The 14321-nt window shown below is 39.2% G+C and overlaps 1 protein-coding gene across 4 annotated transcripts in view; it reads right to left on the reverse strand.

The window, feature by feature from the left end:
• Positions 1–4926, reverse strand: part of Dcp2 (decapping mRNA 2) — a 45438-nt gene extending 40512 nt beyond the window's left edge. For 2 of the 4 annotated variants that reach the window (XR_013438471.1, XM_078048878.1), the window contains exon 1: positions 4644–4926. Coding sequence is in view for 1 of the 4 variants with exons in the window: in XM_078048878.1 (XP_077905004.1) it covers positions 4644–4696 (53 nt within the window). In the remaining 3 variants the exon portion in view is untranslated. Of the gene's footprint in view, positions 1–3836; positions 4022–4643 lie in introns of all 4 variants that reach the window. The other 2 variants (XM_078048880.1, XM_078048879.1) reach the window with 2 other exon arrangements.
• Between the last annotated feature and the right edge of the window lie 9395 nt (positions 4927–14321).

The following is a 14321-nucleotide window of genomic DNA, read 5'->3' on the forward strand; positions in this document are numbered from 1 at the left end:
TAAAAAAGTAAAATAGACTTTGGAAGGTTATAATATGGAATAGAAATACCAATCTTAATTTGCAAGTTCATTTGGACAGAAATTGGAGAAATGATTAAGAAATGTAAAAGAGGGAATATTAATTAATTGCCTCACCTGATCAAATAGACACTCAAGAGATTTTCTATGTTCAACAGAAATATAATTTTAAGTATATAAGGGTGTCAAAGGTAAACAACAGAATAGCTTAAAATTGTAATAAAAATACAATATGCTGGAGATAGGATGAGGTCAATAGTAGATGTGGTAAACTAAACCCTCACCTAATATCCACCAAGGTAAAGTAAAACCTTATGTTAATATCCAAAGTTAATATAACAAAAAACTGGCACAAGTATATTTTAAAATATTGATGTATCCACCAGAAGCATTCAACACAAAAGAAAAAAGTAAATGCTTCTAGAAAGAACAGAAATAGAAAGGGGTAGGACAAGAAACTGTTGCTTTTCATTTATAAATCCAACTGTACTGATTTTTAAAAACCATACACATGACTACATCTTTTTCATAGCTGAAAGCTTACATCATTAAGTTTGTAAGAAAATTTTGATACACGAAAATTACACATATTTAATGCTTTCATTTTGCAAATACTGTTGAACTGTTTTAAAGATTTAAAAGTGTGTGCATATGTATGTATATGTATATAATATTAGGGGAAATAATATGCCTTCCACAATTTATTATAGAAAAGCTATCTCTCAAGATGTTATCATCAATTTTCCTATAGAAACAGTAGTATGAGGATTGCAATTAGCTAAAAGAAAAGTTTCAGAATTCAACACTAAAATGGCTAACTAATTAACCTATGCCATCTCCAAAATAATGGCAACATTAGTTTCCCTTTTAACAGAAGGCTGGCCTTGCCGTCTAATTTTAAAGGGGCTTTTAAAAAAAATTCCAGCCAGGCAAGGTGGCACATGCCTATAATCCCAGTAGCTTGGGAAGCTGAGGCAGAAGAATCTTAAGTTCAAAGTCAGCTTCAGCAACTTAACAAGGCCCTCAGCAACTTAGTGAAACCCTGTCTCAAAATAAAAGATAAATAAAAACGGGATAAGAATGTGGTTCAATGGTTAAGCAAGCACTACTGGGTTCATTAGCTGGTACAAAAAATAAAAATAATAATTCAAGAATTTTTTTCAAAAGGAAACAACTTATCAAACTCCAGTTTTCATTTTTAAAACATGCTTTTCATCTTTATAAGCAGTTTAATTCTAGTTTATATGGTATTAAAAACTATTTGACTTGTTTTTTGTATTTGACTTTAAAATGTCAAAAATCATGGTGTTTCAAAGGCAAGTATCAATCATAAAATGCTGATGTATTTTACCTTTATATATACTTATAATTATAAGGTGATTTTTGCCCCTACAACATTTTAAGAGGAGTCTTCTCTTCCTTTCCTCTAACTCCACTCCACTCAGAAATAAACCAAAAATTACCGCGTAGTAGAAATTCTTTTCAGATATTTCCTGTGTATACAAATACACAAATACACACACACACACACACACACACACACACACACACTCTTAAAAATTTGTTTTAAGCAAAGGCATTTAATTACTAAAAAGTATTACACTCAATGGTATGATATGTATGTCTTCCACCATACAAACACACTCCTTCAGTTTACTATTTAGTAATTGCTTTAGGAATCTATAATGGCTGCACAGTATTCCAGTAAATGAAATGTTGCAATTAAGGTATCTGAAAGATAACATTCCATATCTTATGTTGTAAGCAGACTAATGGTTACATGATCACATTTTGAAATTTTAAGTTTCCTCTACTTTTTTTTACATTAAAATCAACTTCCAAATTTCACATTTCTCCAAAATTTATTAATATGTGGCAATGGCTACAGTAGGCAAGATTCACAGGAGAATGTCATCAAAATAAATAAATAAATAAATTGCAAAGAAAAAAAAAACCCACTCTAATGCTAAGGAACAGAATGGGGTTTGAATTTATAATTCAGGAGGTATCTAACAACTGGGCATGGTCCATCCCAGCGACTCTAAAAGCTAACGAACTTGGGGGCAAAGCCAGCCTCAGCAACTAAGGCCAAAAGCAACTTAGTAAGAGCTGGGGTTATGGCTCTGTGGTAGAGCGCTTGCCTAGCATATGTGAGGCACTAGGTTTGATCCTCTGCACCACATACAAATAAGTAAACAAAATAAAGCCATATATATAAATATATTTATATATTTATTTATATTTATATATATGGCAACTTAGTAAGATTGTCTCAAAATAAAAAACAAAAAGGACTGAGGATGTGGCTCATGGTTAAATGCACCAAGTTTAATTCTCAATTCCAAAAAGGAAACAAACAAAAAAAAGCCCAGAAAAATTTAAATTCTAAGTGTAAATTTATTTTAAAACCACAATCAAAAGTTTGAATTATTAACATAAAAACATCTTCAAATTCATCAACAAAGGTATAAATACTAACTTTCAAAAGCATTTCAAAAAGCATTATTTTTAAAACCTGAAATATTAAGAAATGGCCATTTGGTTTTGTCACTAGTTTATAGACTAGTTAGCCCTAATTTTTTGTTAATATATTACATTTTAATTTATATATCCAAACAGTAATTGTTTTAAAAAAAACTTTTTTTAATTAAAACCATTCCAAAGAGTTGTATAAGAAAATAGCTTAAATACATTCACTGGAAAATCAACTATCTGTATTTAACACTTAAGGGATATTTAACCTTCTATTTACAAAACACATTTATTCTGTGAACAGGTTCCATACATAGAATCACAGTGACCTATCACTTCTTTAAATGATTTAATCCCACGTAATGGCCATATTAACCCCAATACTGATAGGAAGACTAGTTTAGATGCCTAACTAAATCAACTTTTACCTCTATTAACCCACATACAATTAACTGCTCACCTTTCCAAATACTCTTCTCTAATTTTTTTCTATCTGTAAAATGAACATCCTTTAAAAAATCTTGGTAACATGAAGAAAATGAAGCTCACAATCCTATTATCTCACTTTTGATTTATGATCTGGGCACTTCTCCTCATCGAAATAAATGTACCAAATTCTCTTACCAAATTTGGGATCATAGAAAGCATTTTTTTAACTTTTAAAGGTCACCTGCATCTATCATATTTCAAAAAATATAAATCTTCCATTACATGACATTCTTATTAGTTGCAAATTAGTTTACTTACTCTTTTTTTGAATTTTTTTTTATTTTTTTATTGTTGGTTGTTCAAAACATTACATAGTTCTTGATATATCATATTTCACACTTTGATTCAAGTGGGTTATGAACTCCCATTTTTACCCCGTATACAGATTGCAGAATCACATCAGTTACACTTCCATTGATTTACATATTGCCATACTCGCGTCTGTTGTATTCTGCTGCCAGTTTACTTACTCTTCACGTATACTTTTGTGAAGTGCAAAATGTTGGACTTGGTATGGGAAAAAAGCACAGGTACTATTGGAAAAAGAAAAGGCACAGGTTTCATATCTTGATTTTCTGAATTAAGATGAATGTGACAGTGTTTAAATTACCAAGTCTCTGCATGTTTGGAAAAAAAATGGAAATTACTGCACCTATCAAAAAAGGGTTATTTCGAGAATTAAATAAAATGATAAATGTGAAGGGAGCATCCAATACCTAGCACAGTAGAAACTCCACAAACTCTTTCCTTGGCATTTAAAAAAAAAATTAGCGTGAATGCGACACCACTGAGTCTGACCTTTAAACACAAGTACAATAATTAAAAGTACATAAGTGTTTATGAGAGCTTTTACTCACTTGTAATCCAAATGACTTCACAATCCACATCTCTGGACGACAATTCGCTTAAGTACCATAAAATTTTACTTCGAAGAAGTATTTTAAGTACATTTTACACGTGTTTGGTTATCCGAAACCACAGCTGACAAGAAAGAATGCATAAAATTTCTCCTGGGAAAGTGTACGTACCCCGAGTTAAAACCCTGCGAATGAGAATTTCCTTTCAAGTAAGATAATTAAGGGATGAAAAGAAAAGCAGCTCTCGACTTTTCCCCCTCTCCCTCTCGAAGATTTTTAAGTACTGGGAAAGAGAGAATAATAAATTCTTTTTAGGAATGTACAGAGAATGCCACTGACATAGACGAATATGCAGAAGAAAGGTTTTTAAGTTTCAAAACTGCTCCTTGCCATGGGTCCAGGTACCAGAGACCCTACGACCCAATACACTGGGGGCGTCCTACAGATTCAGAAAATGAGACGGAGAGGAGAAACGGTGTGTGAAAGTCAGCAACCAAAAGAGACAGACAGAAATGGGCCGAAAATATGCTAAAGAAAACTCTGGTTCTGGACGAGCGGCTTCAACTGCGAGAAAGCGAAACCCGTGCGGGTACTAAGAAAACCAGACACTGCGTGCTCAGCGCGGGAGGATGGGGGCCGTGAGAAACAGGGAGGCTGCGGCAGAAACGGAGAGGGGGCGGTGGCGGGGAAGAGTCGGCGGTGGAGAGCTGACGGCGGCGGGAGAGGAAAGCAAGGACCTGCAAGCGGGCGCGCGGAGGACGCCCGGGGGTTGGCGACCCTGAGAAGAAACCCGCAGCAGCGCAGTACCTGCAGAGATCGTCCAGGACGCTGCCAGGAATCTCCACCCGTTTGGTCTCCATGATGAGGACCCACAGCAGGAGCAGTGCATCCCGGCTCCGCGCGGCCGGGGACCGAGGGTACAGAAAAGAGGCTCCGGCTAGCCGGAGAGCGGGCTGCGGTGGCGGCAGCGGCGGCAGCTCCGACGAAAGCCAAGGGGGAAGGGGCGGGACCCGTTCACTTCCGTCCCGCTTCCTCAGCCCAGGACCCCGAGGCTGGGCCGAGGCGCGGGGCGGAGCCCCGACAGTCACGCCCCTGCCCTGCTTAAAAGGCCCAATGGGAAGCTAAAGGATTGGGAGTCTGAGAACGCTAAGCCAATGAGACGTCTGTTTATTGGTCCGTCATCGCCAATCCTTTTTCATGCTGCTCAGTTCCTGCTCGGAAAACCAACTTCCCGCCGCCTTCGACTGAGCGCCAGGACGGGTAGGCGCATGCGTATCAGGCCTCTTTTGCGCTTGGAAGTTGAGAAAGCGAGGGTCTTCCATGCCCACGTCGAGACCAACATCCGGGACTTCGGCGTGGTCTCATTGACTTTTCCGTGACGTTCACCACGCGAGGCCAACCCCGAGAATCCGATAAGCACTAACATGTATTCAAGTATTCACCAAATAGCCTGCGCACTCACTCACCACCGCCCCCCATTCCTCCAGGCACTGGTTGTGCCTTTTACTATAATTTTATTTTTGTTTTTTGGGGTACTGGGGATTGAAACTGGGGGCGCTTAACCACCTAACCACCTCTCCACCTCTCCAGGGTCTGGCAAAACTGTTTAGAGCCTCACTAAATTACTGAGGATGGCCTTAAACTTGGGCAATCCTCCTGCCTCAGCCACCAGAGCCACTGGAATTAGTGGCGTGCACCGTGCCCAAAAAGAGTATGCCGTTTTTAATGTGCTTCACCTCTCTTTTATCCTCAGACACCTGGTCCCAAATATGAAGAAAAGGACTTTATCCCACTACTTGACACCCAGTGAGATCTCAGGAAACACTGAACCTGAACATGGGCTTTGCATTCTACCCATTACACACACCACTGTAATTGGCTTGTCCTCATTCATTTCTCCTCTTGGTGGAGTCCAAATTCATTCGTGATCTTTGGAGAAACTGGATCCATCTGTTCTTATATCAGACTCACAGCTCCCACCAACCCCCACCACACACACCGGCTCTATCAGGAGTTTAGTCTCTTCTACCATTTAATCTCTCATGTTTTCTCCTAATTTCGGTCAAATTCATTATATCTAGGTTTGCATAATTTCTTCACACTCCTGTGTGAGCAGCGTACCAGTGCCTCCGCTCACATTCCTGTGTAACTGCCTAAATTGTGTGTGTTTTATTGAGATGAACTGCTTACTGTGTTTTCAGCTTCCTTTCACCCTCTCATCAGCTGCTGATGTGTGAAATCTCTTATATCCCATAGCGATATAAAAGTCTGGCACCGGGGCTGGGGTTGTGGCTCAGTGGTAGAGCGCTTGGCTTGCATGTGTGAGGCACTGGTTTGTTTCTTAGCACCTCATATAAATAAAGGTCCGTTGACAAATAAAATATATTAAAAAAAAAAAAGACTAGCACCATCTATCTTACTCTCCAGTTTTCCAACTTTGTCTTTTTGCTCTTTCTTGGAGAATTCCTCGAGTTTATCGTTTGGACATCTACAGAGTTTTTTTGTTTTTGTTTTTAACTCTTAAGAAGAGTTCTATTTTAATCTTCAAATGTCCCTTTCTTGTGTTATTTTATTCTTGCTTCATGTACATATTTATTTATTTATTTCTCATATCCTTCAGAGAATATTAATATATTTTTTAAGTTTTCCTCTCCCTAATATTCATTTCAGTCGCTTTTTGCTATTTAATTGATCTCCTATCTTATTAGCTGTCTGTGGTCCTTCACTATTCACTCACACTTAATAGTCCTTAAAAACATGGAGTCAAGTGCTATAAAAACAGATCAGAAGCTCTCAACATGAGGTTAGGGCTTGTTTTTTGAGAGCTTTGCTGTAGGATAATCTGGCTGGGATGTTAGTTGGACACAGATGATATAAGTATCTGTACCGTCATTCTTTCTGGCTGGTCAAATTCCCTAAAAAGAAAATGAATCCACACTCAGCCTGAAGTAGTCTAGGAGTTGAGTAGGGAGCACAAACTGGAGTATTCCTATTTATTCATTATTCCCATGGGACAATTCAAGTCTTAGTTTGGATTTCCTAAAAGGCAGACTGTGAGAAAGGACCTGAGTTAAAGTAGTCAGTGATGGAGGTGATCTTAGGAAACACTGGTAGCAGAGCAAGGGATTGAGTCAAGGAGGAGAAGAAATCTACTATGGGTTTATTATCAAGAAAGTTAGCATCATGGAAAACTGGAGCTTACTCCCACTAAAAAACTCTGAAAGCCAGTGTAAAGCATATAACCTCAGAGTTATTCCACTCAAAGGGTTAGGGAGATGAGAATTTATATGAAAACACTTATCAGTCATTTTATCACTGGAGAAGAGGTGTCCCCTCTACAAGGTCTGAGGAGTTCCTGGAGAGAAAGGGGAATTCAACTCAAGAAGGGCAGGGTTCTTGGCATAATTAATGAAAAGGAATTTCATAGGCACCAGTTAAAGACATAGAGTAGGAAAGTACACAATAGATTCGGAGGAGAATGAGGGCACTCTCAAGAGACACCCTTGTGTATGAAACAAGGAATATGCCTTTAAGGGGGAATGTAGGTCATTTTGAGAGTGAGAGACACATTTTGGGGGTTCCTGTTTGTTGAAGGTGAGGAGGGTATAGAAAGGTATGTAGAAGTGATAACAGTTGAATGATCCCAAGACAAGTTCTAGTGGTTTGGTCAATTTCCAGATCCTCAGGCTCATGTGGTCTTCATTATCAGATCAATAGATAGCACTGGAAAGTAAATTATAGATGCTTATTTGCTTAATTACTGGGGGTGTAGGGCAGGCCCAAGATCACTATAGTTAGATTCCCTTGCCAAAGCTTCCAGAGGGCTATGTTTTTAGTATATAGCCAAGATCATGAAAACCCTGATTCAGTGTATGTACTCAAGGTCATAAACATTTTGCTTGTGAGCATGTACTCACTTATGCAACCTGTTGGCAATGTGCCTTCTTTGGCCTATACATAAAACAGTCCTATGAAAATGACTTGGGGAGCTAAGGGCTTGGGGCTGCTGTCACCTTCAAATAAAGTATGTCTACTATCCCAACTGTGACTGGCATCTTCCTTCACCTACTAAGATCCCAAAACTCTTTCCCAGGGTCTGAGCCTCAACCTGACTGGGTTAATTCACGATTTACCAGTAGATTTACATATTTTTCAGAAGTTTGGGAGTAACAGAAAAACCATAGGCTTAGAGAACTCCTGCTAAGAGGCCTCACCTCTTACAAGTTTCACCACCACCAAAAAAACACCAAGCTGGGCACCTAGACATTTACATATTGAGTTTTGGGGGGTCATTCCAGATCCAAACACTAGATATATAGAATGGTATGCAGAAATATCAGGGCCAGAACAGTGACATATGCCTGTAATCCCAGCTACTCAGGAGACTGAGGCAAAAGGATCACAAGTTCAAGGCCATCCTGAATAACTTAGCAAGACTTAGTCAGAGCTTGGGCTGCTTACAGGTACTGGTGCCTCTCAGCTATCACTTCTCCACCCGCCTCCTGGGCCTCTGCCAGGCACTCGGGGTGGGGGATGGCAGGATCAAGACAAATCAGTTGGAGTTCCTGAGTTCCCAGAGGGCTTGATGCCAGAGGGTAATGGGCTCAGCACTGCCTCTGGAGATCAGGCCCCAAACAGCCCTGTGGCCTCCGCCACATGGCTTTGAAAGTGATCCAAACCGGTCTCTTATCTGTACATAATGACTGGGGGGTCTGGCAAGTGTGGCAGCTGCCTCTCTGGGCTGAGCATGGCCTGTCCCTTCTGGCTCCTGTAAATACTGGATCAGTGAATGAATAAAACTGCTATGAAATGAAAAAATAAATAAATAAAATAGATAAAGGGTTGGGTATGTAGCTCAGTGGAGAGTGCTTGCCTAGCATGACCAAGGCCCTGGCTTCAATCCTCAGCTCTGAGAAAGAAGAAAAGGAAGAAGAAATATGTAGCTAAATAAAAACATGTCATGTATAAATGTGTTGTTTATATAAAATGACTGGAACTCTAAATAAGCCCCTTTTCTTTGCCCTCCCCTTCCTGCTCTTCCTGTCGTGCCTAACTTCCATGCACTGATGTCTGTCATAATAGGAGGGAGCAGTTTAAAGGGGGAGAATGGAGTTGTCAGATTCAAATTGGAAAGCTCTAAGCTGATGGTAACCAACCTTCTTTTGCATGAAGGACAAATCCAGAAAAACAAAATTATTTCAGGAGGTTTTTTTTTTTAATGTCAATTTCATTTTTTATTTATTTTATTTTTTAAAGAGAGAGGTGAGAGAGAGAGAGACAGAGAGAATTTTTAATATTCATTTTTTAGTTTTCGGCTGACACAACATCTTTGTTTGTATGTGGTGCTGAGGATCGAAATGCCAGGCGAGCGCGCTACCACTTGAGCCACATCCCCAGCCCTAATGTCAATTTTAAAAATCAGAAATACAAACTCTACAACAGTTTTTAAAAATTCTTGTATAAGTTTCTTATCACTGATTGACTAAAATTTCAAAAACTAAATTACTAAGACAAATTATATCTCAATCTCTGAATAAATTTTCTTGTTGAGTAAGCATCCTAGATACTGGTTTTTCTTTTCTTCTCTGATCTAGTTAGCTTTTTAACTGGGAAAAGGAGTTTGTCTTACACATCTCATTTCTTAATAAGTTTTTATCAAAAACAACAAACAAATCAGCCAGAAGAAGTACTGTGCCATCACTCACAGTTAAAATAATCAGCTAACTTTGTTCCATTACTCTCCACAGCTGATGCAATTCTCTCCAGACAGAGACCCCACCTACGGTTGCCCTCAAAATCGGTTAACTAGTCCCAGAATATACCAGAATCCAATACCAAAATCTGTTTCAGCTACTACCAGCAGAGGGTGTTCGTGCCTTTTCTCCATTTTTAAATTGACAGTGCTGACTTTGGTTTTTAGTACAAAAGCAGAACTTTAAAACAGACCTTTACCACACATGGGACTCCACTTATAAGGCATTAGGGAAATTACATTATTTTCTGGTTAAGGGATTCAGATTTCTGAGGAAACCCCCACACAATGAAAGATCCCCTTAGAATTAGTCATCTTTTATCTATTCTCTAGTTATCACAGCACTGCCAAATGGCAGGACAATCTCACTCTCTATATTAGTTTTCTATGCTATTATAACTAATTACCACAGACTGGGTACCTTAAACAATACAATTTATTATCACACAGTAACTGAACACATCTCACTAGGCTAAAATCAATGTGTCAGCAGGGTTGTGCTCCCCACTGCAGGTTCCAAGGGAGAGTTGATTTCCTTAACAGTTTTCAGAAGCCACCTGCATTCCTTTGCTTCATGTTTCTCTCATTCCTTCTTTCAAGTTAACAATGGTAGTTGATTCTTTCTTGGTAGGTAGTAGTTAGCAATGAGCAGTAAAATGTGAACCAATAGCACAATGGTCACAGGGTTTCTTTGAAATGGCCCTTAGTAACACTCAAGTAACTAGTGAACAACAACAAATGTACTGACTCAGAATAAACAGGAGGAAACAAAGGGAGTCAATTAGGAAATATGTCAAGAAAGGAAGACAGAAGGTGGAACATGCCTGTAATACCAGAGACTTGGTGTAAGCAAAAATAACCAACATGGTTTCCGCACCATTATGAAAACACAAATAACCAGGATGGAAGCGGACCTCAAAAAGCTTCCTTTATTCTGCATCAGAGTCAATCAATCAGGGACCAGAGGCACTCATTTTCTGGTAGAAAAATGGTCCCCAGTTACAGAAGGAGTTTGAGTTTTATAGTTTACAATGAGGGTAGTTTAATTATTGGAGACTGAAGCAGGAATTGTCCTTTGAGCAGTTAAGGAAGATGTTGTAAAAAGCTGAAACTCATTGTCTCTGGGAAAAATTCAGAACTCTTCTTCCTTTGGGACCCATTGTTACCCAGAGCTTCACTATATGCTTTTCTCCTTCCAGGACTCATTGACAATAGGAAAGGGTAAAAGTCCAGGGCCCAGCATTTTAGTATCCACCTCCTTCCTTCAGGATCCATTGTGGTTGGAACTGGACGAATGTTTGCTTTTGGTGGAGATGCTTGGGGATGAACCCAGGAAGGAATAAAAGTTTTCTTTTATCTCCTCAGGGCCCTTTGTTACTGGGAAAGGATTTACTGAGAAAGGATTAATGATTGCCTTTCTTTTCCATCTTCCTCTGGGTCAGTTTTGGGGGGTTGTCATTTTTCATACCCTTCACTTGAGAAGCTGAGGCAAGAGGATCACAAGTTCAAGGTCAGCGTTAGCAACTTATCAAGTCCCAAAGCAACTTAGTGAGAGCCTGTCTCAATTAAAAAAAATTTTTAAAAGGGATGGGGATAAGACTCAGTGGCTAAGCACTCCTGGGTTCAGTCTCTGGTACCAAAATTAAATAAATAAATAGAACTTACCTCATGGCAAGGTCTACTGAGGTCATTGTAAAGTTAGTTTTTATGGTCACAAGTTCCTCAATGTATTTCTGAAGAGAAATTTCTTGAATAGCTCAAGTACACTAGGCTAAACTTTGTCTGGCCACTGACCCCAATACCCACATTAACAAAGGGTTGACTTGTAGATGAAGCCCTCTTGAATAGGATAGACCACTATGACAGTTCCAAAGAGGACCAACTAGGATCACCCCCCAACACACACCCAACCTGAAAGATGGTAAACATCTGACTGGTGAAGACTGCTGAATGCAATTCTCCTGACCAACATCAAACAGCAATAAGTTTGAATGAAGCATCCTTTCCTTTGTCACTCTCTACTCAGAGATGATCCACCCTCATTTCAGAATGTTTTTTGCTTGGGCCTTTCTTTACTTTCACTTATATTAAATTTCTCTTGCATGGCTTTTCATGTCTGACCTTAAATTTTCTTTCACCAGAACTCAAGAACAGAGGTTCGTAGCTTCAGGTCCCCACCCAACTGTGACACTTCTTATATCACATCTCTCTTTCTTAGTCCGTCTCCCTCTGACTTACTCATACCTCCTCTTTCACTTCTAGAGACACTTGTGATTCTATTAGTCCCACCTAGATAATTCAGGGTTTTCTCCCTATCTTCAAATTGTTAGGTAGTAGTTGGTAATGAAGAGTGGAATGCAAACCAATAATGTAGCAGGATCACGGGGTTTCTTTAAATTGTCTTTAAGATTAATGAGTAATCCAGTAACTTGTAGGATAACAACAGATGTACTAACTCTGAGAATAAACAGGTGGAAATAAAGGGAACCAATTAAGAAATATGTCAAGAAGGAAAGATGAATGGGGCTACCTCCTGACAGGGCCAACTGGGATCATTGTTCAGTTAGGATTTATGGCCACAGGTTTCTCAATGTGTATCAGAATAAATATTTCTTTAGTAGTACAGGAAAACTTAAACTTTGCCTGGCCATTTACCTCAGAACCTGCATTAACACAGAACTGACTTATAAATGAAATCCCCTGCCCCCCATGGATGGTCACAGTGACAGTCCTGGAAAGGACCAGCTAGTGTGCATGCCTGCGTGTGCATGCATGCGCACGCACACACACACACACACACACACACACACACACACACACACACACATGCGTGCACGCACACACCCCCCACACACATCCACCAGGGGGAAACTGTACAGAAAATTGATAAAATATGGTTGGCAAAGGGTGGTATTGTTCAAATTGGGTGCTGACTACATTAACTGTGGCTCTTCAACTCTTTTCTAGTTTAAGTATTAATAATAAAAAGGTTATTTTTTAAATAATATATTCTTACTGAAAATTCAATGGATATTTTTTTCTCTTCTTGTTTCTTTAGTACCTAACAGGGAAAATTATAGGAATATTGAAACTGTACAAAAATATTGTTAAATGCATCAATTTGAAACACATTAGGCTTTCAAAAACTTTATTGAGAAAAAAATCTATGCACAATAAAATGCTGTTGACTTTTTATAAAATTAAAATTTTACTTTTGAGAAAATGATAGATGCATATCCAGTTGTAAGAATGGAGATCTGGTGTACCCTTTCCCAGTTTCCAACAATAACAACATCTTGCAACACTAGGACAATCTCATAACCAGGATAATGAAATCAATACAATCAAGACAGCACACGTTCATCACCACAAATATCCTTCATGTTGTCCTGTTAAAGCCAACATTTTCTGTTGAGGTGAGAAATATTTACAAAATGTTCCAAATGAAGAGTTTTCCATGACTTTTACCTGCCTTCTCTTAGGACTTATTAGCAACTGCTTAAAATGACTAACACCTATTTTTCAGAGCCATCAGACATACTGCTTGGGTATACTGCATAATATGATATAATATAATATTGTCACAGGGCCTAACTCTGAACCTACATGGAGGAATGCTTATCTTGCTCATTGTGTAGCAGGGAAGTACTAACATAGAATGCTATGTTTTGGTACAGAGAGCTATCAGAACACTGGCAAGCGCCATTTCCTTGTTCCTTTGACAAGGAGTTATTCCCCTGTTGGTGCAAGGTTGAGCTATGTGGCCGTTTTTGAACTCTTGGTGTCTGGACTCCCGTAATATAATATGTTGTGTATCACGTCTGGCCTATCGTGACTGTTATATGTAAATTGGCACATACCCACAATAAAAGCTATTTTTGCTGTGCAATAAAGCAGACACAGTTTTCTGAAACCATCTCAGGACGGGTTTCTCCACACCCGCAAGCTCCCCACAGTCGATTACTGGAAGGGCAGGCCCCTCAGCATAATATATTGCCTACTATTGTCAGGAATCATAGATTAGCAACACATTAACTCAAAAAAGGGATTGAGACAGCACACAGAATAACAGAGATATCTTGGAACTCCTAAATTGCGAAGGAGAATCCAAGGGCAACCAGTTACATAGGCTTAAAGCTGGAAGTCTCCACAATGTGACAAATACTTCTCCTGGGAGCTGCCTCCTCCAACATCCATTTTCCTTCTTCCACTTAGTTACAGGACTCATTTAAAAGCTCATGTTTCCTGGCATCTCTCACAGATATATGTTGCTACAAGCAGCAACTACACTTTTCCAAGGAAGTTTGTTACTGAAAGCCTAACCCAGAGATCCTCAAGAAACAGGAGAAAGATGGAAAAGGGGAAGTGACCAATCCATTTGCTTCTCTCTACCAGTCCAACCAAAGCAGTTACAATTTAGAGAAACAAAAGCCAGGTGATGTACAAATATAGGCTTAGCTGACCTGAAGAGGTGGCATAATGAGACAAAAGGCAGGAAATACACATATCTAGATTTAGTTAGCCAGAACTAGACAGGTCAAGGTCAGGCAGGGGACCATCTCCATTTTCACCTTTCTTGATGCCTGGAGGAGAGGTTTGTAGCCCTTCAGCTTCCACTCTCTGCATGAGGAACTTTCTGTTAATTCAGAGCAGGGCCCCCAAATTCAGACTGTTTCAATGAAAGTAGAAGGGTAGACTAGGACCTCTGGGAAGTATCTATAGAAAATTGGCAT

This window comes from Ictidomys tridecemlineatus, chromosome 1 (genome assembly GCF_052094955.1).
Source record: "Ictidomys tridecemlineatus isolate mIctTri1 chromosome 1, mIctTri1.hap1, whole genome shotgun sequence".
In the NCBI taxonomy this organism is placed as follows: Eukaryota; Metazoa; Chordata; class Mammalia; order Rodentia; family Sciuridae; genus Ictidomys; species Ictidomys tridecemlineatus.